At 45.9% G+C, this 24742-nt stretch overlaps 2 protein-coding genes and 1 long non-coding RNA gene across 3 annotated transcripts in view; 2 read left to right on the forward strand and 1 right to left on the reverse strand.

Moving 5' to 3' along the window:
- The window catches only part of LOC134024910 (uncharacterized), a 186515-nt gene that overhangs the window by 100070 nt on the left and 61703 nt on the right, over positions 1–24742 (reverse strand).
- LOC134025138 (GTPase IMAP family member 8-like) lies at positions 205–23964 on the forward strand (the record flags this gene model as incomplete). Its single annotated transcript, XM_062468022.1, has 6 exons — positions 205–955; positions 1335–2039; positions 20691–21395; positions 21999–22691; positions 23173–23262; positions 23471–23964. Coding segments are annotated over 6 exons (3291 nt in total), but the record flags the coding sequence as incomplete, so codon positions are not given.
- Positions 10348–11544, forward strand: LOC134024913 (uncharacterized). The gene is made up of 4 exons (XR_009930946.1): positions 10348–10775; positions 10885–10962; positions 11265–11342; positions 11466–11544. It is a non-coding gene; the product is annotated as an uncharacterized LOC134024913 (long non-coding RNA).

A 24742-nucleotide genomic window follows, 5' to 3' on the forward strand; every position in this document is an offset into this window, starting at 1 on the left:
TAACAAATACCTAACACTGTCACTGCATGTCTGTTCCATTTTTGGAGCTCATGAGTTAATTATTTCTCTTTTATCAGTCATATTAAAGACCGACGAGTGCTTGTTATTTTCCATCCTGTGGTTACTGGGTTTATCCAGTAATCTGGTTTACCTAAAGACATTTCAGACAGTTTTTCGCTCTAACACTCTCTTTTTCTGCCCCTTTCTGTCTTTCTCCCTCTTTGTCTCTTCCCATCCCTCTCTCTGACAGGTGACTCCCGCCATCTCTCAGAGCTGAGGATTGTGCTGCTGGGGGGAAGACGTGCAGAGAAGAGTTCATCAGGAAACACCATCCTGGGCAGAGAGGAGTTTGACCTGAGGACAGCTGCTCAGTGTGTGAAGAGACAGGGAGAAGTAGCAGGGAGGCAGGTCACTGTGGTTGACACTCCAGGATGGCGGTGGAATCTCCCTGTAGAGAGGACTACTGAGCTGGTTAAACAAGAGATAGTACACAGTGTGCCTCTGTGTCCTCCAGGACCACATACTCTCCTCCTGGTTATAGACTTGAGTGACTCATTCAGAGAGGACGAGAGAAGATCAGTAGAGGGACACCTGCAGCTTCTCAGTAAGAGAGTCTGGAGTCACACTATAGTGCTGTTCACTCGTGGGGACCGTCTGGGAGACACAACCATTGAGCAGCACATTGAGACAGAAGGGAAAGCCCTCCAGTGGCTTGTTGAGAAATGTGGGAACAGGTATCATGTCCTCAACAATGAGAACAGGGATGATGACACTCAGGTCACTGAGCTGTTGGACAAGGTGGAGGAGATGGTGGCAGGAAACAGAGGAGGTCACTATGAGATGGACAGAGAGATCCTGGAGAAGATGGAGGAGAGGAGGAGGGCAGAGGAAGAGGGAGCACAACAGAGGCGGATGAAGGTGCAGGAACAGAGAGAGACTCTCAGATCACTAATGAGTGAGTTTATTTCAGTGTCCACCCAGAGTTCTGGTGTTATTAAGCTATGTGATACAGTATGCTGGATATTTTGAGACAGGTGATAGTATGAGAAAACATCAGTTTATTTATTGTTGAACAATAATGTGCATACAGCATGTATATTTCGTAAATTGTAGATTGAAGCACATGTATGAATAGAGAACATTTCTGCAACTCACAATATTACAATGACATATAGATGGTTCACTTAACACAAACTTTACACTCCAATGACTGGGAACTTCACAAAGGAAATGCAGTCTCTCTTTTGCCTTCAACTTTCTGTTTCTCCATCTCACTTCATCTCTCATTTATCCATCGTTTCCACCCTCCCTTTCTCTCTCTCCCTCTATGACAGGTGACTCCCTCCATCTCTCAGAGCTGAGGATTGTGCTTCTGGGGGGGAGAAGTGCAGGGAAGAGTTCATCAGGAAACACCATCCTGGGCAGAGAGGAGTTTGATCTGAGGACAACTGCTCAGTGTGTGAAGAGACAGGGAGAAATAGCAGGGAGGCAGGTGATTGTGGTCGACACTCCAGGATGGTGGCGCAAACTCCCTATAGAATGGACTACAGAGCTGGTTAAACAGAAGATAGTACACAGTATGTTTCTGTGTCCTCCAGGACCACATACTCTCCTCCTGGTTATAGACTTGAGTGACTCATTCAGAGAGGACGAGAGAAGATCAGTAGAGGGACACCTGCAGCTTCTCAGTGAGAGAGTCTGGAGTCACACTATAGTGCTGTTCACTCGTGGGGACTGTTTGGGAGACACAACCATTGAGCAGCACATTGAGACAGAAGGGAAGGTCCTCCAGTGGCTTGTTGAGAAATGTGGGAACAGGTATCATGTCCTCAACAATGAGAACAGGGGTGATGACAGTCGGGTCACTGAGCTGTTGGACAAGGTGGAGGAGATGGTGGCAGGCAACCGAGGAGGTCATTTTGAGATGGACAGACAGATCCTGGGGAAGATGGAAATATGGAGAAGAACAAAAGAAATGCGGGCGAAACAGAGGGAGGCTAAGGTGATGAAGCACAGAGAGACCCTCAGAACATTCATCAGTAAGTTATTTCTCTTGTAGTGGGGTGTGGTCATTTAAGAATTGATATTCAATATAAAAATAAAAAATATTTTGTCATCAGGTCACCACCTTTAATCCTACCTTTACATAACTGCAGAACACAGTGTATAACTAAATATATTTCTTTAATACTGTGCATATATCATCATATGTCAAAAACTGGAAATACAGTCGTTAAGCTCCCGTGCAATCTCTACACTACGTCCTCGTTATCAGTCCAGACTACTGACTACTAGACTACTGTTCATACGCTTCAGTTTTCAAATTGTATCTCGACTCGGGGTATCACTGGCACAGTTTTTTTTATTGGTGATCCCCGGCCACCAAATAATGTGGTTTTCGGGCCTCCACCAATAGGCAGTGTCTGAGTTGCGCTTTTTAGTTTTTTCCCACCGGTCGCCATGATTCACCGTAAAGAACAATTGCATGCCAGGTTCATTACTAATATACTGGATTAACATTCATGAGGTGCTTTGCATTGACCATTTATGGTTAAAAATTGGCATGTTTAGGGCGGGGTACAATGCTGATTCACGTACGCACACTTGTGGGTAGTCTGTGATTTATAAACGGAACATTGCTTACAGGTGTGCATACGCACGGTTTTATAAATCCGATTTTTTCGTACGCCATTTTCGGCTTTTGGGGGCGTACGTACACTTACACTAGTAAGAATCCTACGCACAGTTTTATAAATGAGACCCCTGGGCTTAGGGACATAAATGAGCCACAGGAGATAGCCGGGTTTTCTTTTTTCTATGACAAAATCATATTTAAACTTTGGGCTTAATATCTTCTACATATTAGTGTTAATACTAATCAGTCAACAGCTGTGAATCTGGTTTTCAGTAATATAGCATATACAAGTAAAAAGGTGATTAAGAGGTTCATTTTAAATCCATAATCACTACCCATCTTCATAATTACAACAGTGTTATGTTAATTCCACTTCATAATGATTAGTATTCTAAAGGAATTAATTCATTTTTTAGAGTAGAGCAGATCAGATAACATGCGGAAACAAATTACATGAGTTAAAATGATACAATAAATACATTTGTGGGGATCAGATTGGCATCGTGTTGGAGGTTTGACTGTGTTACATTGCTGTCTATGCAACATGTTTGTCTGTAAATGATGAGACAGTGTGCTGTGTCATTCAGACCTGAAGTCATGGAGGGTGTGAAAGCATTTCACTATGTCTGCAACGATTTGTCCTACAACCTAGTACAGAAAGCAATGGTCTTCAACCCTGGTCATCAGGGCCCACTGGCCTACATGTTTTAGATGTTTCTACCAACACACCTGATTCAAATGATTGGGGTGTTATCAGTCTCTGCAGAATCATCTGAATCAGGTGTGTTGGAAGACTGAAACATCTAAAACATGCAGGGCAGTGAGACCTGAAGACCAGGGTTGAAGACCGCTGACATAAAGCATACAGTAGCTCTTATAGTCCCCTTAATACTCTACTCATTCCTATTACTCTCCCTCTCTGACAGGTGACTCCCTCCATCTCTCAGAGCTGAGGATTGTGCTGCTGGGGTGGAGAGGTTCAGGGAAGAGTTCATCAGGAAACATCATCCTGGGCAGAGAGGAGTTTGATCTGAGGACAACTGCTCAGTGTGTGAAGAGACAGGGAGAAGTAGCAGGGAGGCAGGTCACTGTGGTCGACACTCCAGGATGGTGGAGGACTCTCCCTGTAGAGGAGACTACTGAGCTGGTTAAACAGGAGATAGTACGCAGCGTGTGTCTGTGTCCTCCAGGACCCCACACTCTCCTCTTGGTTATGGACTTGAATTTCTCATTCAAAGAGGAACACACAGACTCTGTAGAGGGACACCTGCAGCTTCTCAGTGAGAGAGTCTGGAATCACACTATAGTGCTGTTCACTCGTGGGGACTGTCTGGGAGACACAACCATTGAGCAGCACATTGAGACAGAAGGGAAGGTCCTCCAGTGGCTTGTTGAGAAATGTGGGAACAGGTATCATGTCTTCAACAATGATAACAGCGGTGATGACACTCAGGTCACTGAGCTGTTGGACAAGGTGGAGGAGATGGTTGCAGCAAACAGTGGAGATGTGTTTTACCCTGAGATGGATGTCAGTAAAGAAATGAACTGGAGTTCTGAAGAGTATCAGATATCACCATTGCCTGTGACAAAAGTCAGGAGCATAGATGTTTACCCTCCAAGCAGTGAGTATCTCATTATTCACTGACTGTACTAACTGCTGCACTGGTACATAACTAATTGTAAGTAATACCAATTCAACACCCATCATTTTAATACTCCATATGTTACATTTCAAATAAATACATATATATTTACAAAAATACATTTATTTAACACTTTTACTCAATGCAACATACAACATGCTCCATCACACATTTCACAAGATCCTGTAACATTCACTAAGAGTCAGAGGCCTTGGGACGTGTACAATGTAGACTGTTCAGACAAACGGAGGTTGAGCACATACAGTACATGTATTTACCTCCCTGAGTCACCACCTTACCGCGGTGGAGGGGTTTGCGTGTCCTAATGATCCTGGAAGCTATGTTGTTGGGGGCTTTATGCCCCTGGTAGGGTCACCCAAGGCAAACAGGTTCCAGGCGAAGGATCAGACAAAGCGTGGCTCAAAAACTACCATGAAGAAAACTAACAATGGTTCTCAGTTGCCCCTGCCCGGAAGCGGGTCACCGGGGCCCCCCCCTGGAGCCAGGCCCGGGGGTGGGGCTCGATGGCGAGCGCCTGGTGGCCGGGCCTTTTCCCATGGGGCCCGGTCGGGCACAGCCCGAAGAGACAACGTGGGACCCCCTTCCAGTGGGCTCACCATCCGCAGGAGGGGTCATGGGGGTCGGGTGCAGTGCGAGACGGGCGGCGGCCGAAGGCGGGGGCCTTGGCGGTCCAATCCTCGGCTGCAGAAGCTAGCTCTAGGGACGTGGAACGTCACCTCGCTGGCGGGAAAGGAGCCGGAGCTGGTGCGCGAGGTAGAGAAGTTCCGGCTAGATATAGTCGGCCTCGCCTCGACGCACAGCATCGGCTCCGGAACCAGTCTCCTTGAGAGGGGCTGGACTCTCTTCCACTCTGGAGTTGCCCTCGGTGAGAAGCGTCGAGCTGGGGTGGGAATACTTGTTTCCCCTCGGTTCGGCGCCTGTACGTTGGGGTTCACCCCGGTGGACGAGAGGGTAGCCTCCCTCCGCCTTCGGGTGGGGGGACGGGTCCTCACTGTTGTTTGTGCTTATGCACCAAATGGCAGTGCAGAGTACCCACCCTTTTTGGAGTCTCTGGGAGGGGTGCTGGAAAGCGCTCCTCCCGGAGATTCCCTCATCCTCCTGGGGGACTTCAATGCTCATGTGGGCAATGACAGTGAGACCTGGAGGGGCGTGATTGGGAGGAACGGCCCCCCCAATCTGAACCCGAGCGGTGTTTTGTTGTTGGACTTCTGTGCTAGACACGGCTTGTCCATAACGAACACCATGTTCAAGCATAAGGGTGTTCATATGTGCACTTGGCACCAGGACACCCGAGGTCTCAGTTCGATGATAGACTTTGTAGTCGTGTCGTCGGATCTGAGGCCGAATGTCTTGGACACTCGGGTGAGGAGAGGGGCGGAGCTGTCAACTGATCACCACCTGGTGGTGAGTTGGCTACGATGGTGGGGGAAGACGCCGGTCAGGCCTGGCAGGCCCAAACGTAATGTGAGGGTCTGCTGGGAACGGCTGGCAGAATCCCCTGTCAGAAGGAGCTTCAACTCCCACCTCCGGGAGAGCTTCGACCATGTCTCGGGGGAGGCCGGGGACATTGAGTCCGAATGGGCCATTTTTGAGGCGGCTGACCGGAGCTGCGGACGCAAGGCGGTCGGTGCATGTCGCGGCGGTAACCCTCGGACTCGGTGGTGGACGCCGGAGGTGAGGGAAGCCGTCAAGCTGAAGAAGGAGGCCTATCGGACTTTATTGGCTGGTAGGACTCCAGAGGCAGCTGATGTGTACCGGCAGGCCAAGCGGAATGCGGCTTTGGCGGTCGCGGAGGCAAAAACCCGGGCGTGGGAGGAGTTTGGCGAGGCCATGGAGAATGACTTCCGAACGGCTTCGAAAAGGTTCTGGACCACCATCCGGCGACTCAGGAGGGGGAAGCAGTGCACTGTCAACGCTGTATATGGTGGGGATGGTGCGCTGCTGACCTCGATGGGGGACGTCCTGGATCGGTGGAAGGAATACTTTGAAGACCTCCTTAATCCCACCAACACGCGTTCCGACGTGGAGGCAGAGTCTGGGGACATTGGGGGGGGCCCTTCTATCTCTGGGGCTGAGGTCGCCGAGGTGGTTGAAAAGCTCCGCGGTGGCAAGGCCCCTGGGGTGGATGAGGTCCGCCCGGAGTTCCTTAAGGCTCTGGATGTTGTAGGGCTGTCTTGGTTGGCACGACTCTGCAACATCGCGTGGACATCAGGGACAGTGCCTCTGGACTGGCAGACCGGGGTGGTGGTTCCCCTCTTTAAAAAGGGGGACCGGAGGGTGTGCTCCAACTTTAGGGGGATCACACTCCTCAGCCTCCCTGGGAAAGTCTATTCAGGGGTGCTGGAGAGGAGGGTCCGTCGGATTGTCGAACCTTGGATTCAGGAGGAGCAATGTGGTTTTCGTCCTGGCCGTGGAACTGTGGACCAGCTCTATACCCTCGGCAGGGTTCTGGAGGGTGCATGGGAGTTCGCCCAACCAGTCTACACATGTTTTGTGGATTTGGAAAAGGCGTTCGACCGTGTCCCTCGGGTGCTCATGTGGGGGGTGCTCCGGGAGTACGGGGTACCGGACTCCCTGATCGGGGCTGTTCGGTCCCTGTACGACCGGTGCCAGAGTTTGGTCCGCATTGCCGGTAGTAAGTCGAACTTGTTCCCGGTGAGGGTTGGACTCCGCCAGGGCTGCCCTTTGTCACCGATTCTGTTCATAACTTATATGGACAGAATTTCTAGGCGCAGCCAGGGCGTTGAGGGGGTCCGGTTTGGGGACCTCAGGATCGGGTCGCTGCTTTTTGCGGATGATGTGGTCCTGTTGGCTTCATCGGGCCGTGACCTCCAGCTCTCACTGGAGCGGTTCGCAACCGAATGCGAAGCGGCTGGGATGGGAATCAGCACCTCCAAAACTGAGGCCATGGTTATCGACCGGAAAAAGGTGGAGTGCAATCTCCGGGTCGGGGAGGAGATCTTGTCCCAAGCGGAGGAGTTCAAGTATCTCGGGGTCTTGTTCACGAGTGAGGGAAGGATGGAGCGCGAGATCGACAGGCAGATCGGTGCGGCGTCCGCAGTGATGCGGGCTCTGCATCGGTCCGTTGTGGTGAAGAAGGAGCTGAGTCGAAAGGCGAAGCTCTCTATTTACCAGTCGATCTACGTTCCTACCCTCACCTATGGTCACGAATTGTGGGTAGTGACCGAAAGAACGAGATCGCGAATACAAGCGGCCAAAATGAGTTTTCTCCGCAGGGTGTCCGGGCTCTCCCTTAGAGATAGGGTGAGAAGCTCGGTCATCCGGGAGGGGCTCAGAGTAGAACCGCTGCTCCTCCGCGTCGAGAGGGGCCAGTTGAGGTGGCTCGGGCATCTGATAAGGATGCCTCCTGGACGCCTCCCTGGTGAGGTGTTCTGGGCACGTCCCACTGGGAAGAGGCCCCGGGGAAGACCCAGGACACGCTGGAGGGACTATGTCTCTCGGCTGGCCTGGGAACGCCTCGGGGTCCCCCAGGAAGAGCTGGTGGAAGTGGCCGGGGAGAGGAAAGTCTGGGCCTCCCTGCTTAGGTTGCTGCCCCCGCGACCCGACCCCCGGACAAGCGGAAGATGATGGATGGATGGATGGTATTTAATGGTGAACATAACAAAAGGATAGAAGGTGTTGTGTGTCCTGTTCCTCTCCTAGACCTGAACGTGTTACAAGAGAGACAACATGTTTAGTCACATAAACGATACTTGGTTGCTGAATACCGGTGCTCACCCACTGTGTAGCTCCTCTCTGGGGATGTTACACTTCATCATACTTGACCCTGTTTGTTTATTTGTGTGTGGTTGTGCAGTGAGTGGAGACAGCAGAGCTGAGACCGACTGTGATTTTGTTTGGAAATCTGAGGCTGGATCACTGATGAGACCTGAGAGTAAGATACCTGTCTGCCTGTTTGTCTGTCTGTCTGTCTGTCTAGATACTTTACCTGCTTACCTGCCTGTGTCTGTCTGTTTTTAGGTTTGCCTGTCTGTCCTTCAGTCAGTTTAATGTTCCATAAATGTGTTCCCTGAGTAGAAATCTAAGCAGCCCAGTAGCTGGTCTGACCTGCTGTGTTTCTCTGCAGAGTGGGGAGGTGGTAGATCTGATGTCTTGTCTCTGAGGAGCTCTGGCTACGGCTCCCAGACGTCCAGACCTTCTGGCTCTGCAGAGGAGCAGCTGCGTTGTACAAGACTGGCGTTTGTGGAGCGAGTGTCCAAGCCTGTCCTGGATAGTCTGCTGGATGGACTTCTGCAGGAGAGGGTGATCAGCGATGCTGAGAAAGATGAAGCGAAGGTGGAGACACAGAGGGCAGAGAGAGCAGAGGCCACCATCGACATGGTCCTGAGGAAAGGAGATGACTCATGTTCTGTGATGAGACGTCTCCTATGTGATATGGACCCCTACTTATATTCAACACTTGGCTTTAAATAATGCTGAATAGCATGAATTTATAGCGATTCTTTAACAAAATGCTGATAAAATGTTTCAGTCTAGAAACTGATTAGTGGCATGGCAGCAATGAAGGAAATTCATGTTGTATATATATTAATATACTGAATGGATGTTGAGTCAAACATTTTAAGATTCTTCATAAAGATATAGTTTTATCATGTCATATATTATTTCCACATAATTTTGTTTAATATACATTTTTTATTAATGGAAGGAAAATGACTCCCTATTTCCACTAGGTGGTAGAAGCATATTTACTAAATGTAAAATTGTTTTATATATTCAATTTTATGTATAAAATGTTTTGTTTTTTAAACTCAAACAATTGTATTCATCTTTAAGGTTAAGGGTCACTTTGTTAGAAGACATGGGTAACTGCAGACCTCACGGATTTCCTCTTTTTTCTCAATTTTCTCGGGGGGGGGTTTCCTTGTCTTCCTTGAGGGTTTACATTTGTTTAAGTGCAGTTCTATGAGCATATATTAAGCCCTCTGTGCTTGTAAAAAAGGCAATACAAATAAACTTGATTTGATTTGGTCAGTGAAGACCTCTGTGACATTGCTTTTAAAAAGAACTATGCAAATTAAATTGTAGTTGATTCAATGACTTAACCACTAAAGTTCACCCCAGGGCACAGGCCACATAGTCCTGGAACTACAGAAGAGTGCAGCTCATATTTAATGGGTGAATAAATCTTAAATGAACACTAGTAATACCTATTTTGCATATTGTATAATTTGATTTTATGTAAAGCACTTTGAGCTGCAATTCTTGTATGAAATGTCCTATATAAATACTTACTGTAAACCAAAAGGAAAGTATTGTGGTCTGTAGGCCACATTTAAAACTATATATGCTCTAATAACATCCGATGATCCTAAGATAGCTAGTAAATATGTCATCTTTATCATCCAAGTTGATGCAGGTTTGAGTCTCCTGTGAGGTTTCATGTTCCTCCTGCCAAATGAATCATTGATTTCTAAATTCATAGAAAGAGCCGTTTCTCTGTAGTTAACCTGAACATACCATGATATAAGAACAAATAGACTTAATTTGATAGAAACAAGCAATGTTTACTGAAATCCAGGGCTATTGGGTTGGTAAATGAGGTGCTGTTTCCTATCTCAGGTTCCTACAACAGCCGCAGTAGCGTAGAACCACACACCACCTTGTTCAGGCTGTACTGTACTGAGACTGACTGTGCTGCTCCCAGTCTACCCTGGTTGAATGTGTTCCAGGGAATCTGTGTTTTATAATGGTGGGTCTAAACAACAAAATGGACAATCTCCATGACACAGTAGACTAGTATGGATAGTATGCATGTTAGTAATATTAACCCACACCAGAGTTGCTTTGATCTACTAGGCCCACTATGATGTCATAAGAATAACCATAGAAATCGGAATGGACTGGAATGGAATTCTGACACAAGACACATACAAGTTACTAATCAGTCGGATGCGTTTGAACACTTGATGAACATGTTTTTGGAGATGGTGAAATGATCAGGACTTGAAAATTATTCTCAGCAAGATGCTACCCAAGTTTGGGTGCAACCGTATACACCCTTTAGTGTGGAGTGCCGGAGTGGCCTTAACAGCAGTTGGGGCTGGTTATATCTATCAGTGGTACTGCAGACCCACACCTGAGGAAGGTATGAAGATAACTGTGTTAAAAATGTGTTGTTTCTTTCTAGTAAACTAATGATATACAGCTCACATGACTTGGGAAACATTCAATTTATAACCCTAACAAATCCACAACAGGAAAGTATTTATTTTCTTCAAGGTATAGGTTATTAGACAACATATTTCTGTGTCAATTGTACACCTAAAGTGTTCATGTGACTTTCCAAGATGTCTATATAGTCTCAATTAAAACTACAATTCAACTATGACTTTGAGCCCACTGTATATTGGTTTACTTCATTACTAACACTGTGTTTGTTCTTTAATCCTCCTCAAGAGGATCTTCCCATTACTTCTGATTATCAGGACGTCTCAACAGCTGAAACACCTCAAGTAAAGATAATTGTTTGCTTTCACACAATTCCCTACTTTGAAAATGAAATGTAGAAACTTGAATGGCAGTGTTAGGTCATAACTTTCCATGTTCTATGTGTCCTGGCAGGCTATTAGCGAGGAGAATGGCAAGCTCATGCTTTTTGTGTACAGCCCACTGTACTGTGGCCCTGTCACCATCTACAGGGTGAGAATCCAGTCCCTTCATCTAATCATCTGATAACAGATGTAGATTTTTCTCTGAAGGCTTGACTTGAACAGAATCTGTGTTTTCTGTGTTATAGGGGGTCAGTGAGACAAGTGGACAGCTGCTTCCATGGAGATACAGTCCTTTATACTGTGGACCAGTGGTTCTGTTCTCTGTAAGCAACACTATTTGCATGTTTCAATTCAATTAACACATTTGTAGAAATCAAGGATTGAACTCTCAGCATTTGGCTTTTTCTGAAGGAAATGTTGTATCCATTCCCTTTTTGTTTACTGTTATAGGGGGTCAGTGAGACAAGCGGACAGCTGCTTCCATGGAGATACAGTCCTTTATACTGTGGGCCAGTGGTTCTGTTCTCTGTAAGCAACACTGCATGTTTCAATACAATTAACACATTTACAGAAATGAAGGATTGAACTCTCAGCATGAGGCTTTTTCTGAAAGAAATGTTGTATCCATTCCCTTTTTGTTTACTGTTATAGGGGGTCAGTGAGACAAGCGGACAGCTGCTTCCATGGAGATACAGTCCTTTATACTGTGGGCCAGTGGTTCTGTTCTCTGTAAGCAACACTATTTGCATGTTTCAATTCAATTAACACATTTATAGAAATCAAGGATTGAACTCTCAGCATTTGGCTTTTTCTGAATGAAATGTTGTATCCATTCCCTTTTTGTTTACTGTTATAGGGGGTCAGTGAGACAAGCGGACAGCTGCTTCCATGGAGATACAGTCCTTTATACTGTGGGCCAGTGGTTCTGTTCTCTGTAAGCAACACTGCATGTTTCAATACAATTAACACATTTACAGAAATGAAGGATTGCACTTTTAACTCTCAGCATGTGTCTTTTCTGAATGATGTATCCATTTCCTCCCAATCCCCGATGTTGTTGTGTGTCCAGGAGGCCAGTGAGGATGAGCAGCAGCTGTTGCCATGGAGACCCTTGTACTGTGGGCCTGTGGTCCTGTTCCAGGTCACTATTATCTTCTATATATCTCAACACAACCACTCAAAAGCTGTCTGATAGAAAAGAAAGTACAGAAAGTAGATTTTGAGAGTACACTCATTTGATCAGAGCCTTTTCAGCTAAATCATGTCTGATACTGATTTTAAGAGAGTGACTTGTTAACTTGAGTGATCGATGTCTGCAGGGCCTTCCAGAGTCTGGTCCACTGGTGCTGGGAGACGACTGTAACCAGTTTACATTTCAGTTCTCTTTCAGGACCCACTTTGAGGTCAGTGTGAATGGGATCTCATCACTATGGCTACTAAAATGACAGTATGATAGGGATGAATGTTGTCAACAGTTTATTAAAAAGGAGAGGTTGATAGACTCATTGAAGAACATCCCTAACGTAAATGCATGCAGACATGTGACCTGACTCAGCTGTGTTTGGACTGTGTAGCAATTCTTGGTGAAGACTCATCATATATGGATGACCCGAGGCCCAACCACTCAACTGTGGTGGAGTGATCTGGTTGAGAGGACCAGAGTGGATCAGCAGGTAATGTGTTTGCTTGTTATTAACGTTATACTCTGTCATAGCAACCCATAGAACATATATTTTCAAAAAAGTTGTCAAGAAAGTATAACTTAATGTTCAACTTTTTCATCGGTGAAGGGTGCTCCAGTTTACAAATCTGTCACCAAGTACATAACAGGAGTTAAGGTAAGTTATTCCTTCATTTATTATATGTATATATGTATGAATACTATAATTACATTTTATTGTATAATTATGACAAGATAATCCTTATTAAAGTGTTATTTTCTTCTTGACTGTAGCTGGTAGGAGCTACTGTAGAGAAATACATGTCTTCCAGCTGCAAGCAAAACACCCACTTCACCCAGTTTGATGGCTTTCTGGTGAGTTGCTGTTAAACTTGAACAATACTTTCTGTTCGATCCCTGAACAAGTCTGTTTCTAAATGAGTGTTCTTGTATTCAAAACAGGAGCAGAGAGTGACATGGGAACATTCAGGGGTTTATGTGGATCCCTGTGGCCAAGTGTTTCCTTCCAGCCGGACCAACACTCAGAGCTTCTACTCCCATCTTCCCGGACACACCCACGGCCATGGTAACAGCCACGACTCCCAGCATGCCTCTGGACCAGGCCATGCCAGCGGGTCTGGACACAGACACAACCATGCCCACGGCCACCAGCACTCCCAGGGAGCCAGCAGTGGCCCCAGGAACACACCTAGACCAGGCCATGCCCCTGGCCCCAGACATCACCACAGCCACAGTCATGCTGGGCGGGCTAGCAGCCACAACCACGGCCCTCCTTCCCCCCCAGAGCATCCCTTCCAGCCCCAGGTACAATCAGATCCTTCCCTCTCTGACTGTAGAATCCTAAGTCCTTTATCTTGATAAAGATTTGAGACATCCTACAGTATGTTGATATGGTTGAGGGGATTAGACCTGCTGGAAGTTTGAAAGTGGGGGAGGACTACTTATCTTGTCCACTATTGTGCAGCAGGAGCCTGAGGAGGAGGAGAGGGTTCAGAAGGAGGAGTCTGGATATGAACACGCTGAGGGGGAGGAGTCACATCAGGCTCCACCCCCTGGGAACAGAGACGCTTCCCGCCTCATGTTAGTCCAAATACACTCACACTTTATTGCACCATATGTTCATAATAGATTCAGATGCCATTTTGAAAGCACAACATGAACTGAGATGTTTGTTGTGGTGGTTACAGGACATATCTACAGGAGAAACAGGTCCAGGACTTGACCAATAAAATTGTGGGCCTTCGTGAGGCATTTCATGTGAGTTTATCGATCTAATGTATGTAAGCATGCAGGAACATACAGAAATCAATATCCAGAAATCTAGATTTTCAACTTGAGATGACCTTGTGTTACAGTCACTCCTGACACAGGACACCACAAAAAACTTCCTGCTAGTTGCAGGAAGGATGATTCTTTCAGGGCTGGTCCAGCTCAACCAGGCGGTAAGGACCAGGCATCTTAGAACAACAGAGACTTTGATGGCCCATTGATGAACGTAATGATTATATTGTTGTCTCTGATCTAGGATGTTAGTTCCATCAGCACATCGTTCAACCGCCTGGTGAGCTACATTGAAGATCCCGCCCACAGGGCTGGGATAGAGAGGGAGCTGGCCTCTGTCAACGTGAGTAATGATAACAAATTGAAATAATTGTGCATTTTACAAATTGATTTATCATGTTCAAGTAAATGTCAATAAGGTACATTCTGCTCAGATATTGTTGGGCATTGGTTTGAGCAGCCCATGTCAGCTTTGCCTGTGTTTGGTTCCTGCAGATCCATCACACCAACTTCCTGGATATTGTGTATGATTTCATCATCCTGGGAGTGATGAAAAACAATGCTGCCTTGCCTCCACAAAACGTAAGTTGTACTGAGAAAAGAGAAAAGCTTTGAAGACTTTAGAGTTTTAAGATGTTGAATAATTCATTGTAACTTTGCTAATGGCAAACTTCTGACCCCAAGGAACAGGGATTTCTTGATCACCTTTTCAAGGTGCTGGAGCCAATCCTAACTCCTCCAACTGGATGGCAGCCCTGTGCCAAAATGTTCCAGGAAGTCCTTCAGGTACACAAATGTATAACCTGTTTCATGGTCAAGCTGGTTTTGATTAATGTTATGTTCTGGATCTATGTCGAATAACGTCTCATTGTGTCTCACTGATCTCAGGTCCAGCTAATGAAGTTGCTAGACAGCATCTTAGATCTGGACGAGTCCACCTTCAGCCAAGCTGACGTCCTATCAGCTGTGCTCTTCAGCCGGCTGGAGGGAATCATCCAGGAGCTGCTGGGAGATCTGGATGGCTGCTGACTTTCACAGCCAGACCTCACTTAACATTTCTATTCACATCTAGAAGTCTTCTTCATTTACGTAATAAACCGCTTACCCTCGTCCCTTTTTTGCCATTCTGTTACATTATTTGCAATAAGCACGTAGGAGAATGTTCAAGATATGAGTGGTTACTTTCTATCATTTCTTTTTTACTTGGTGTTTGGAGGCCACCACGGTCCACCTTTAGCTCAGGTAGCGGCTAGCTTGAGTCGTACACCAGGACAGCCTGGCGCTCGCTGAAAGACTGGCAAGGCTGAGCTGTGAGAGTTATGAAGTAAAGCTGCATTTGCAGAAATATCTGCAAATGCATTGTGCAGTACTCATTACTGAGCAGTAGAATGTATTTGATTTCACAGTAATAGGTCATGGCTTCTCAATGGGGATCAAGAAGCCAAATGAATTACAGTTACCAACGGGATTGTATCTTTTTATTATTATTTTTTACTACCTGTTTGAAGTCAGACACAACCCATGCCAATCCATAAACAACACAACTTCACTCAGTAGTCAATAGTACCAAAATTACAAAATGTCTAAACACCATCGACATTCAGTTGGTCATTGAGGGTCCAGTCTTCTCTGCCTGTGTGCTGTGTTTAGTGTTTGCTGTGTGCAGTGTGTGTGCTGGGTGCAGTGTGTGTGCTGTGTGTAGTGTGTGTGCTGTGTGTAGTGTGTGTGCTGTGTTTAGTGTGTGTGCTGTGTGTAGTGTGTGTGCTGTGTGCAGTGTGTGTGCTGGGTGCAGTGTGTGTGCTGGGTGCAGTGTGTGTGCTGTGTGTAGTGTGTGTGCTGTGTTTAGTGTGTGTGCTGTGTGTAGTGTGTGTGCTGTGTGCAGTGTGTGTGCTGTGTGCAGTGTGTGTGCTGTGTGCAGTGTGTGTGCTGGGTGCAGTGTGTGTGCTGTGTGTAGTGTGTGCTGGATGCAGTGTGTGTGCTGTGTGTAGTGTGTGTGCTGGATGCAGTGTGTGTGCTGTGTGTAGTGTGTGTGCTGGGTGCAGTGTGTGTGCTGTGTGTAGTGTGTGCTGGGTGCAGTGTGTGTGCTGTGTGCAGTGTGTGTGCTGGGTGCAGTGTGTGTGCTGGGTGCAGTGTGTGTGCCGTGTGCAGTGTGTGTGCTGGGTGCAGTGTGTGTGCTGGGTGCAGTGTGTGTGCTGGGTGCAGTGTCCTCTGCACTGGGCGTGGGGCTCCTGTACTCCCCATACTCCACAGTGAAACACAGGCTCACAGACAGCAGCAGGGCTGACAGCAGGATGTACAGCTTCACGTCCACACACAGGAAGCGGCTGGAGGAAAAGGCCAACACGTACCCGACTGCCTCCCAGAGTCGGTAGTTAGCAAACGCTGCCTCCTTGTGGCCGTGGAAGAGAACTCCATAGAGGACTGGAGACAGAGAACACGATGGTTATGGCCTGATGTTATCCCAACAAATCCTCAAAGCAGTGTTATAGTTTAGTGTCATAGGTTGCCTTTTAAGTGCCGATCATCAAGGTGAAAGTTTGTGTGTATGGAGTGTGTGTAGATAAAGTCTTATGTTCCTCTCACCCTTGGTCTGAGTCTGCCACACAGCGTCTGCCAAGCCCCAGAGAGCAGGAAACACAAAGAAGACAGGAAGCTGGTCTGGGTGAGGATTCCAGAACAACAGAGCCAGGATACAGGACAGGTTGGTGACAGCAGCTGGAGGAGAGGAGAGCAGGGGCGGATCTAGAGATTTTCATTCGGGGTGGCAATGTGGTGGCAGAAGGAAGTTGTTGGGTGGCCTCCTGGAGGCGAATCAAAATCCAAAGTAGGGGCAGAGGTCGGCAAGTAACTTGGGCCGCGGGCCAGTATTTTTCCTCGCCACAAGATGACGGGCCAGAGTCTGGGTTACTGCCTATTTAGACGCTGCGATAGGTGCCCTTGCGATACGTGCACTCGCAACAACTAGGCCTATTAACCATGTGAATGTGAATTGGTGGTCTGTTTGAATAATTTCATTATTTTAACGAACTCTCTCTATCAACATGGTCGTCACTGTCATCCCAACGTGGTGGGTCGTCATCGTTGGTGCACATAAATACTGTCATCCAGTGAGAATAGGATTACTAGGACCTAGCGAAGGCTTTGATGTGAGGTGAAATCGGAAGTTCATATTAATGCGAGCGCGCATTTGCGCGAGCGAAAGGTTTTGCATTAATTTCGATGCAAAATAGTTTTTAAACTTCATGTAGCCTAACCTAAATAAACATTACGTTGGACTCATATTCTTATATTTTCCGGAAATTACAACCCAAATGTTTACCTGAAAGATTCAGGTCTTTTAAGAAAACATTTTTCCCACCCTTGCAAGAACCTAGATTTATGAAGTGACAGATCTTTCTTTTTTTACCTGGCTTTTTCAGTTCCTGAATTCTCCCTATTCTATATTCTATATCCTATTCTCCCGATGGCCACTCTGGGCCTGAAAACTATTAATTTCACAAGCAATATTTTGGGGGGTGCTATCGGGGTGCTTTGGATCATATGTCTAGCGATGACATAGCGAGAAAATACTTCAGAAAAGTCAATGACACCATACCCAGTTTCCGGTTTCAAAATAAAAGTCGACGGGGAAAAAAACGATACCAAAAAAATATAAGCGGAAATATTTTGACGGGCCAAATAAAATCGCTGGCGGGCCACAATTGGCCCGCGGGCCGCCTGTTGCCGACCCCTGCCCTATGGTAAATGATTAGGCTATAACATTGTAGTGTAAATTAAACAGTAACATTAATATTATTTATTGAAATGTTCTGTAATGTACAAATAATATTTTCCATGGGAAGGTCGAGGTTCATGTTGTTTAATTGTTAATTTTCACAATGTATGCTTCATGTTTGGCTACCCGCAATGTTTGGGGCTATCTCATTGTTATGATCAGTGACCTATGCACTTTTGTAAAGCTCTCTCTTGGAAGTCGGTTGGATAAAAGCGTCTGCTAAATGCATTACCATTTTTTTTTTTTTTTAAAGATTGGGGTACCACCCCTTGCCACCCCTTGCCACCCCTTAGATCCGCCACGGCCCACCTCATCTCTCGGCTCCCCTCTTACACAGGGAAGGGACTTATCCCCACGCACTACACCACTCCCTTCCCATCAAGCTAATTGCCAGGTAATTGGCAATTAGATTCGCAGCGTTTGTAGCCCATAGCAACGCCCCCATAACAGACACATTCAACACATAAAAGTCCAGCACATAATACACATGGCATTTACACTAAATCATTACAGTACACTTGACATGTGCTTTCTGCTTGTGTGATTTTCAGTGAACGATATATTGCCATAGTCTTGAGCCATACACTGCCTTTAGATGATTAAACTAATTGATCGTTGTCTTGTGACTTGTGAGTGAGATGGCAGTACTTAGTTTATCCAGTTGGACAGGCATACCTGCTGCCTGCTGGGCTGGACTTGTCATTCAGCTTTTGACCAATAGGTGTGTGATTTGACATGCAGGGCTGGAGGGTCAATTAATGAAGGTGGGCCTTAGCATTAGGTGCGTTCGACATGGACTGCGGCTGCATGAAACGACTGGCGAGAGTAGCCGCTTGCAGTCGGGGAGGAGTTGGTTCTGTAAAGTCAGACATTCCAGCTTCTCGTGGTTTGCTGCGTTGACGTCAGTCATGGCCGATCAAGCGCTGTTTGCTTACTTTACTTTATTTATAATTAAACTTAGTCTTTCCGTTAGTGAAGAGGCGGACTAAAACCCTTTCTTCAACACATTTTTAATTCAATTAAACTGTTTGGTCCGGATTTGAGCGTTGGCAAAACTGAAGGTGTCAGAATAATTACAAAACACGCGTCAAAGTTGTCGTGTGTGAGTCTGGCCAATCATGAAATAGCTGTGTCGTCATTAGAACCCTTGCAGTTGCTCTTGAGAAAATGCGCTCGGCTACACAGCCGGCAGTTCTGGAATCGATCTCACGGTACTTTGATGGCTACGTCACAGTGACCTAGCCTCGGCGCCGTCTAAGGTCGGACAAAAAGTCTAACCAGAATTCACTGTTTCAAGTCAGCCGCCTGCAGCCGGCTGCAGCGCTGCATGAAGTCAGTTCATGTCGAACGCACCTAATGTGTGTATGTTTGTGGAGTCTGTCTGGGTGTCCATAGTTCTGTTACTGCTCCCTTTGTAGGGGGGCGGGGGGGGGGGGGGGCATGAGCTTCAGTGCCCAGGGGCCCTTTGGGGCTCTAATCTGGCCTTGTCTATATCTTTCTCTTTCTCTCTGTGCCCCTAACCCCACAGATATAGAGAACATTGTTGCTCTGCTCTAAATTTGACACACTTTAGCACCTTAAGATTAGTGAGACTTTGTACCTTTAGTATAGGTAAAAGTAAATTCCTTGTCTATGCAAACTTTCATGGCAACTAAAACCCAGTCTGATTCTGATTCTGAAAAGCGTCATGTTTGATGGTTTTCATTGCACTCAGGTGTAAAAATTGTGTGAGAAAAAGTGAGAACACTCTGTACTTCTGTACTGTACTCTGTACAGTTCTTGCCCAAACTTGTCTACTTTCACTTCAGACACCGTCCCCTTTCCTTAGTCATCTGCTTGGTTTAGACTGTGCGGTGTGGATATACGTAAGTTAAGAGTTGATTGAAAATGTAATTAATTGTTAGCCAGAATAACCAATTAATAGCCTAAAAACTGCAATAATACAATATCAACACAGTGCAAGATGTTTGATCTTAAGTAGCCTTTAGATTAAGATGTGTTATTCATTCCAAGTACATGGCTACGTATGTTAGCTTGGCACCATGTTAACATGTCTTATGTTATATATTTGGGCAAGTTTAATATATATTTATAGACCTTACTCCGTTCTCTCCAGGAGTATTGAGAGGAGAAGGACACTAAGTTGAGGAGTAACAATGGCTTCATGTTCTATGCAGTATATTTCAGTAAAAAGACAAGGAAACAGAGAAGGGGAGGAGTAACAACAATGGCCTCAGGGAAGCAGTCTTCATTTCAGTGTTTCAGTAAGAAAACATGTTAATTCACTAACAGGAAGGGGATCATGTTTTCATTGCACCATCTCAGGTGTAAAAATAAATAATGTACCGGTATTTGCTGCCATCTGATAAAGAACACACTGTAGTTCATTGCCAGTTTTATTTACTTTCAGTACATTTATAACATGAAAAAGATGAGTGTTTTCTGTCTTCTCTTCACTGTCTCGCTCTTTTTCTCTCTGTTTCTCGTTTTTCTTGTTGGAGCCAGCTTAGTCAAGGTTTCAAAAGGAGGGACGCTCAGTCTTTTTTTAATCAAGTACTTATGGTTTATTTATCTTAATACATGGTGACAAATTATTGGGCAAACCACATGAAAGCCTTGCATAGAGTGCACAGAGCAATAGACAAAAAACTTTTATACACTCAAGGAAATCGCCTCCACCTAATCATGAGTAGACAGAAACACATTCTGTCTGTAACAAATACCTAACACTGTCACTGCATGTCTGTTCCATTTTTGGAGCTCATGAGTTAATTATTTCTCTTTTATCAGTCATATTAAAGACCGACGAGTGCTTGTTATTTTCCATCCTGTGGTTACTGGGTTTATCCAGTAATCTGGTTTACCTAAAGACAACACACATCCTGTCTGTAGCGAATACCTAACACTGTCACTGCATGTCTGTTCCCTTTTTGGAGCTCATGAGTTACTTATCGCTCTTTTATAAGTCATATTAAATACAGACGAGTGCCTGTTATTTTCCATCCTGTGGTTACTGGGTTTATCCAGTAATCTGGTTTACCTAAAGACATTTCAGACAGTTTTTCGCTCTAACACTCTCTTTTTCTGCCCCTTTCTGTCTTTCTCCCTCTTTGTCTCTTCCCACCCCTCTCTCTGACAGGTGACTCCCTCCATCTCTCAGAGCTGAGGATTGTGCTGCTGGGGGGGAGAGGAGACGGGAAGAGTTCATCAGGAAACACCATCCTGGGCAGAGAGGAGTTTGACCTGAGGACAGCTGCTCAGTGTGTGAAGAGACAGGGAGAAGTAGCAGGGAGGCAGGTCACTGTGGTTGACACTCCAGGATGGCGGTGGAATCTCCCTGTAGAGAGGACTACTGAGCTGGTTAAACAGGAGATAGTACGCAGTGTGTCTCTGTGTCCTCCGGGACCACATACTCTCCTCCTGGTTATAGACTTGGATGACTCATTCAGAGAGGAACACAGAAGATCAGTAGAGGGACACCTGCAGCTTCTCAGTGAGAGAGTCTGGAGTCACACTATAGTGCTGTTCACTCATGGGGACTGTCTCGGAGATACAACCATTGAGCAGCACATTGAGACAGAAGGGAAGGCCCTCCAGTGGCTTGTTGAGAAATGTGGGAACAGGTATCATGTCCTCAACAATAAGAACAGAGGTGATGACACTCAGGTCACTGAGCTGTTGGACAAGGTGGAGAAGATGGTGGCAGGAAACAGAGGAGGCCACTATGAGATGGACAGAGAGATCCTGGAGAAGGTAGAAGTGTGGAGAAAATCAAAAGAAATGCGAGCGAAACAGAGGGAGGCTAAGGTGATGGAGCAGAGAGAGATCCACAGAACATTCATCAGTAAGTTATTTCTGCTGCATATGCAACATGTTTGTCTGTAAATGATGAGACAGTTTGCAATGTTGTCCAGACCTGAAGTCATGGAGGGTGTGAAAGTATTTATCTATGTCTGCAACGATTTGTCCTACAACCTAGTACAGTAAGCAATGGTCTTCAACCCAGGTCATCAGGGCCAACTGGCCTACATGTTTCCCTCTACCAACAAACCTGATTCAAATGAATGGGTTGTCATCAGTCTCTGCAGAATCATCTGAATCAGGTGTGTTGGAAGACTGAAACATCTAAAACATGCAGGGCAGTGAGACCTGAAGACCAGGATTGAAGACCACTGGCATAAAGCATACAGTAGCTCTCATAGTCCCCAAATGACAAGTAGTTTGTGACTTGACACTGATGTTCTGTCAATATATGTGTTGTTTCACAACTGTTCATGTAATAACACTGTGAAGTATTGAATTTGGTTATAGAGCGATTCAATAATATGATATAAAGCTACACAATATCATTAATACGTTGTCAGGAATAATTGGATGAATATACTGCTTAGTTTAGAAATTCCTCTCTGTCTCTCTACTCATTCCTCTCTCTCTCCCTCTCTGACAGGTGACTTCCTCCATCTCTCAGAGCTGAGGATTGTGCTGCTGGGGGGGAGAGGTGAAGGGAAGAGTTCATCAGGAAACACCATCCTGGGCAGAGAGGAGTTTGATCTGAGGACAACTGATCAGTGTTTGAAGAGACAGGGAGAAGTAGCAGGGAGGCAGGTCACTGTGGTTGACACTCCAGGATGGTGGAGATATTTCCCTGTAGAGGACACTACTAATCTGGTTAAACAGGAGATAGTACACAGCGTGTCTCTGTGTCCTCCAGGACCCCACACTATCCTCCTGGTTATAAACTTGGATGACTCATTCAGAGAGGAAGAAGCCAGTTCTATAGAGGGAAACCTGCAGCTTCTCAGTGAGAGAGTCTGGAGTCACACTATAGTGCTGTTCACTTGTGGGGACTGTCTGGAAGACACAACCATTGAGCAGCACATTGAGACAGAAGGGAAGGTCCTCCAGTGGCTTGTTGAGAAATGTGGGAACAGGTATCATGTCCTCAACAATAAGAACAGGGGTGATGACACTCAGGTCACTGAGCTTTTGGACAAGGTGGAGGAGATGGTGGCAGCAAACAGTGGAGATGTGTTTCACCCTCAGATGGATGTCAGTAAAGAAATTAACTGGAGTTCTGAAGAGTATCAGATGTCACCACTGCCTGTGACAAAAGTCAGGAGTATAGACATCCCTCCGAACAGTGAGTATCTGACTATTTACACTAACTGCTGCTCTGCAACATAACTAATTGTAAGTAGAACCAATTCAACACCCATACTTTTAATATTCCATGTTACATTTTCATTTCAAATAAATACATATATATAACACTTTTATTCAAAGCAACATACAACATACTCAAACACATCTCACAAGATACTGTAACATTCACTAAGAGTCAGAGGCCTTGGGACGTGTACAATGTAGACTGTTCAGACAAACGGAGGTTGAGCACATACAGTACATGTATTTAATGGTGAACATAACAAAAGGATAGAAGGTGTTGTGTGTCCTGTTCCTCTCCTAGACCTGAACGTGTTACAAGAGAGACAACATGTTTAGTCACATAAACGATACTTGGTTGCTGAATACCGGTGCTCACCCACTGTGTAGCTCCTCTCTGGGGATGTTACACTTAATCATACTTGACCCTGTTTGTTTATTCGTGTGTGGTTGTGCAGTGAGTGGAGACAGCAGAGCTGAGACAGACTGTGATTCTGGTTGGAAATCTGAGGCTGGATCTGAGGCTGGATCACTGCTGACACCTGAGAGTAAGATACCTGTCTGTCTGTTTGTCTGTTTCTCTGTCTGTCTGTTTGTCTGCCTGTCTGTCTAGATACTCTGCTTACCTGCCTGTGTCTGTCTGTTTTTAGGTTTGCCTGTCTGTCCTTCAGTCAGTTTAATGTTCCATAAATGTGTTCCCTGAGTAGAAATCTAAGCAGCCCAGTAGCTGGTCTGACCTGCTGTGTTTCTCTGCAGAGTGGGGAGGTGGTAGATCTGATGTCCTGTCTCTGAGGAGCTCTGGCTACGGCTCCCAGACGTCCAGACCTTCTGGATCTGCAGAGGAGCAGCTGCGTTGTGCAAGACTGGCGTTTGTGGAGCGAGTGTCCAAGCCTGTCCTGGATTATCTGCTGGATGGACTTCTGCAGGAGAGTGTGATCAACAATGCCGAGAAAGATGAAGCGAAGGTGGAGACACAGAGGGCAGAGAGAGCACGGGCCACCATTGACATGGTCCTGAGGAAAGGAGATGAGTCATGTTCTGTGATGAGACGCCTCCTGTGTGATATGGACCCCTACTTATATTCAACACTTGGCTTTAAATAATGCTGAATAGGATGAATTTATAGCGATTCTTCAACAAAATGCTGGTAAAATGTTTCAGTCTAGAAACTGATTAGTGGCATGTGTAATGGCATTTTTTGATATAGTTACTAAGAATGTATTTTTAATAGACTGAGGTTGTGTTTAAACAAATGGATGTTGCAGTTGGTGCCTGATTGAGAAGCTAGGGGCACAGAGGTTGGGGGATGTTTGAGTTCTGTGGCCTAAAGGGAGATGGATAGATGGATTCAGTTGATCTAGCAGCCCTGACCTTTTGGCCAAGGAGATTGTGTCCTGTGTCCTGTTTGTGTTTCATTAAGGGTATCTTTACTGTCCTCATTTAGAGAAAGAGCCGTGACATCAAAAGACTTTGGTCACTTGACCTGGGGGGTTATATTGTCTTAACTGTCACTGAGCAGTGCTGACCAATCACAGAGTTCAGAAAAACCATTTGATCTAAAGTTTATATAAGGCAGGGTTTTGGGGTTGTTCTGTATCACTCTGGCGAACGACCTGTGGCTAGCACCTCCTTCGTTATGACTGATCACAAAGTACTTTGTTAAATCATGATCTGTATAAGCAAAATAAATTTATTGTAACCGCCATCTCTTGACTATTCAAATCTACACAGTGCCGCTAGAATTTTTCCATATCACTTGGTGGCCAGTACGGGTATCCTCGATTGGTCTACGGCGTTCAGCAGGCGGCTCCCCTCGGCGAATTGATCTTCCGGCAAAAAGCCGCCTTTCCTTCCGCCATGCGTGAGACAGCAGGGCCAGGGGGGGGCGCCCGTTGGACGTTTTGTGGCTGACGCGGGGTCTTCAAAAGAACCGGTGAGATATTCTTTTGGTTACTGTGTAATTTGAGTTGTCTAAATGTGTGTTGTTTAGACTATGGTCAATAATTTGGTTTAGTTAGTAATAGGGCG

Source organism: Osmerus eperlanus, chromosome 8 (genome assembly GCF_963692335.1).
Source record: "Osmerus eperlanus chromosome 8, fOsmEpe2.1, whole genome shotgun sequence".
NCBI lineage: Eukaryota > Metazoa > Chordata > Actinopteri > Osmeriformes > Osmeridae > Osmerus > Osmerus eperlanus.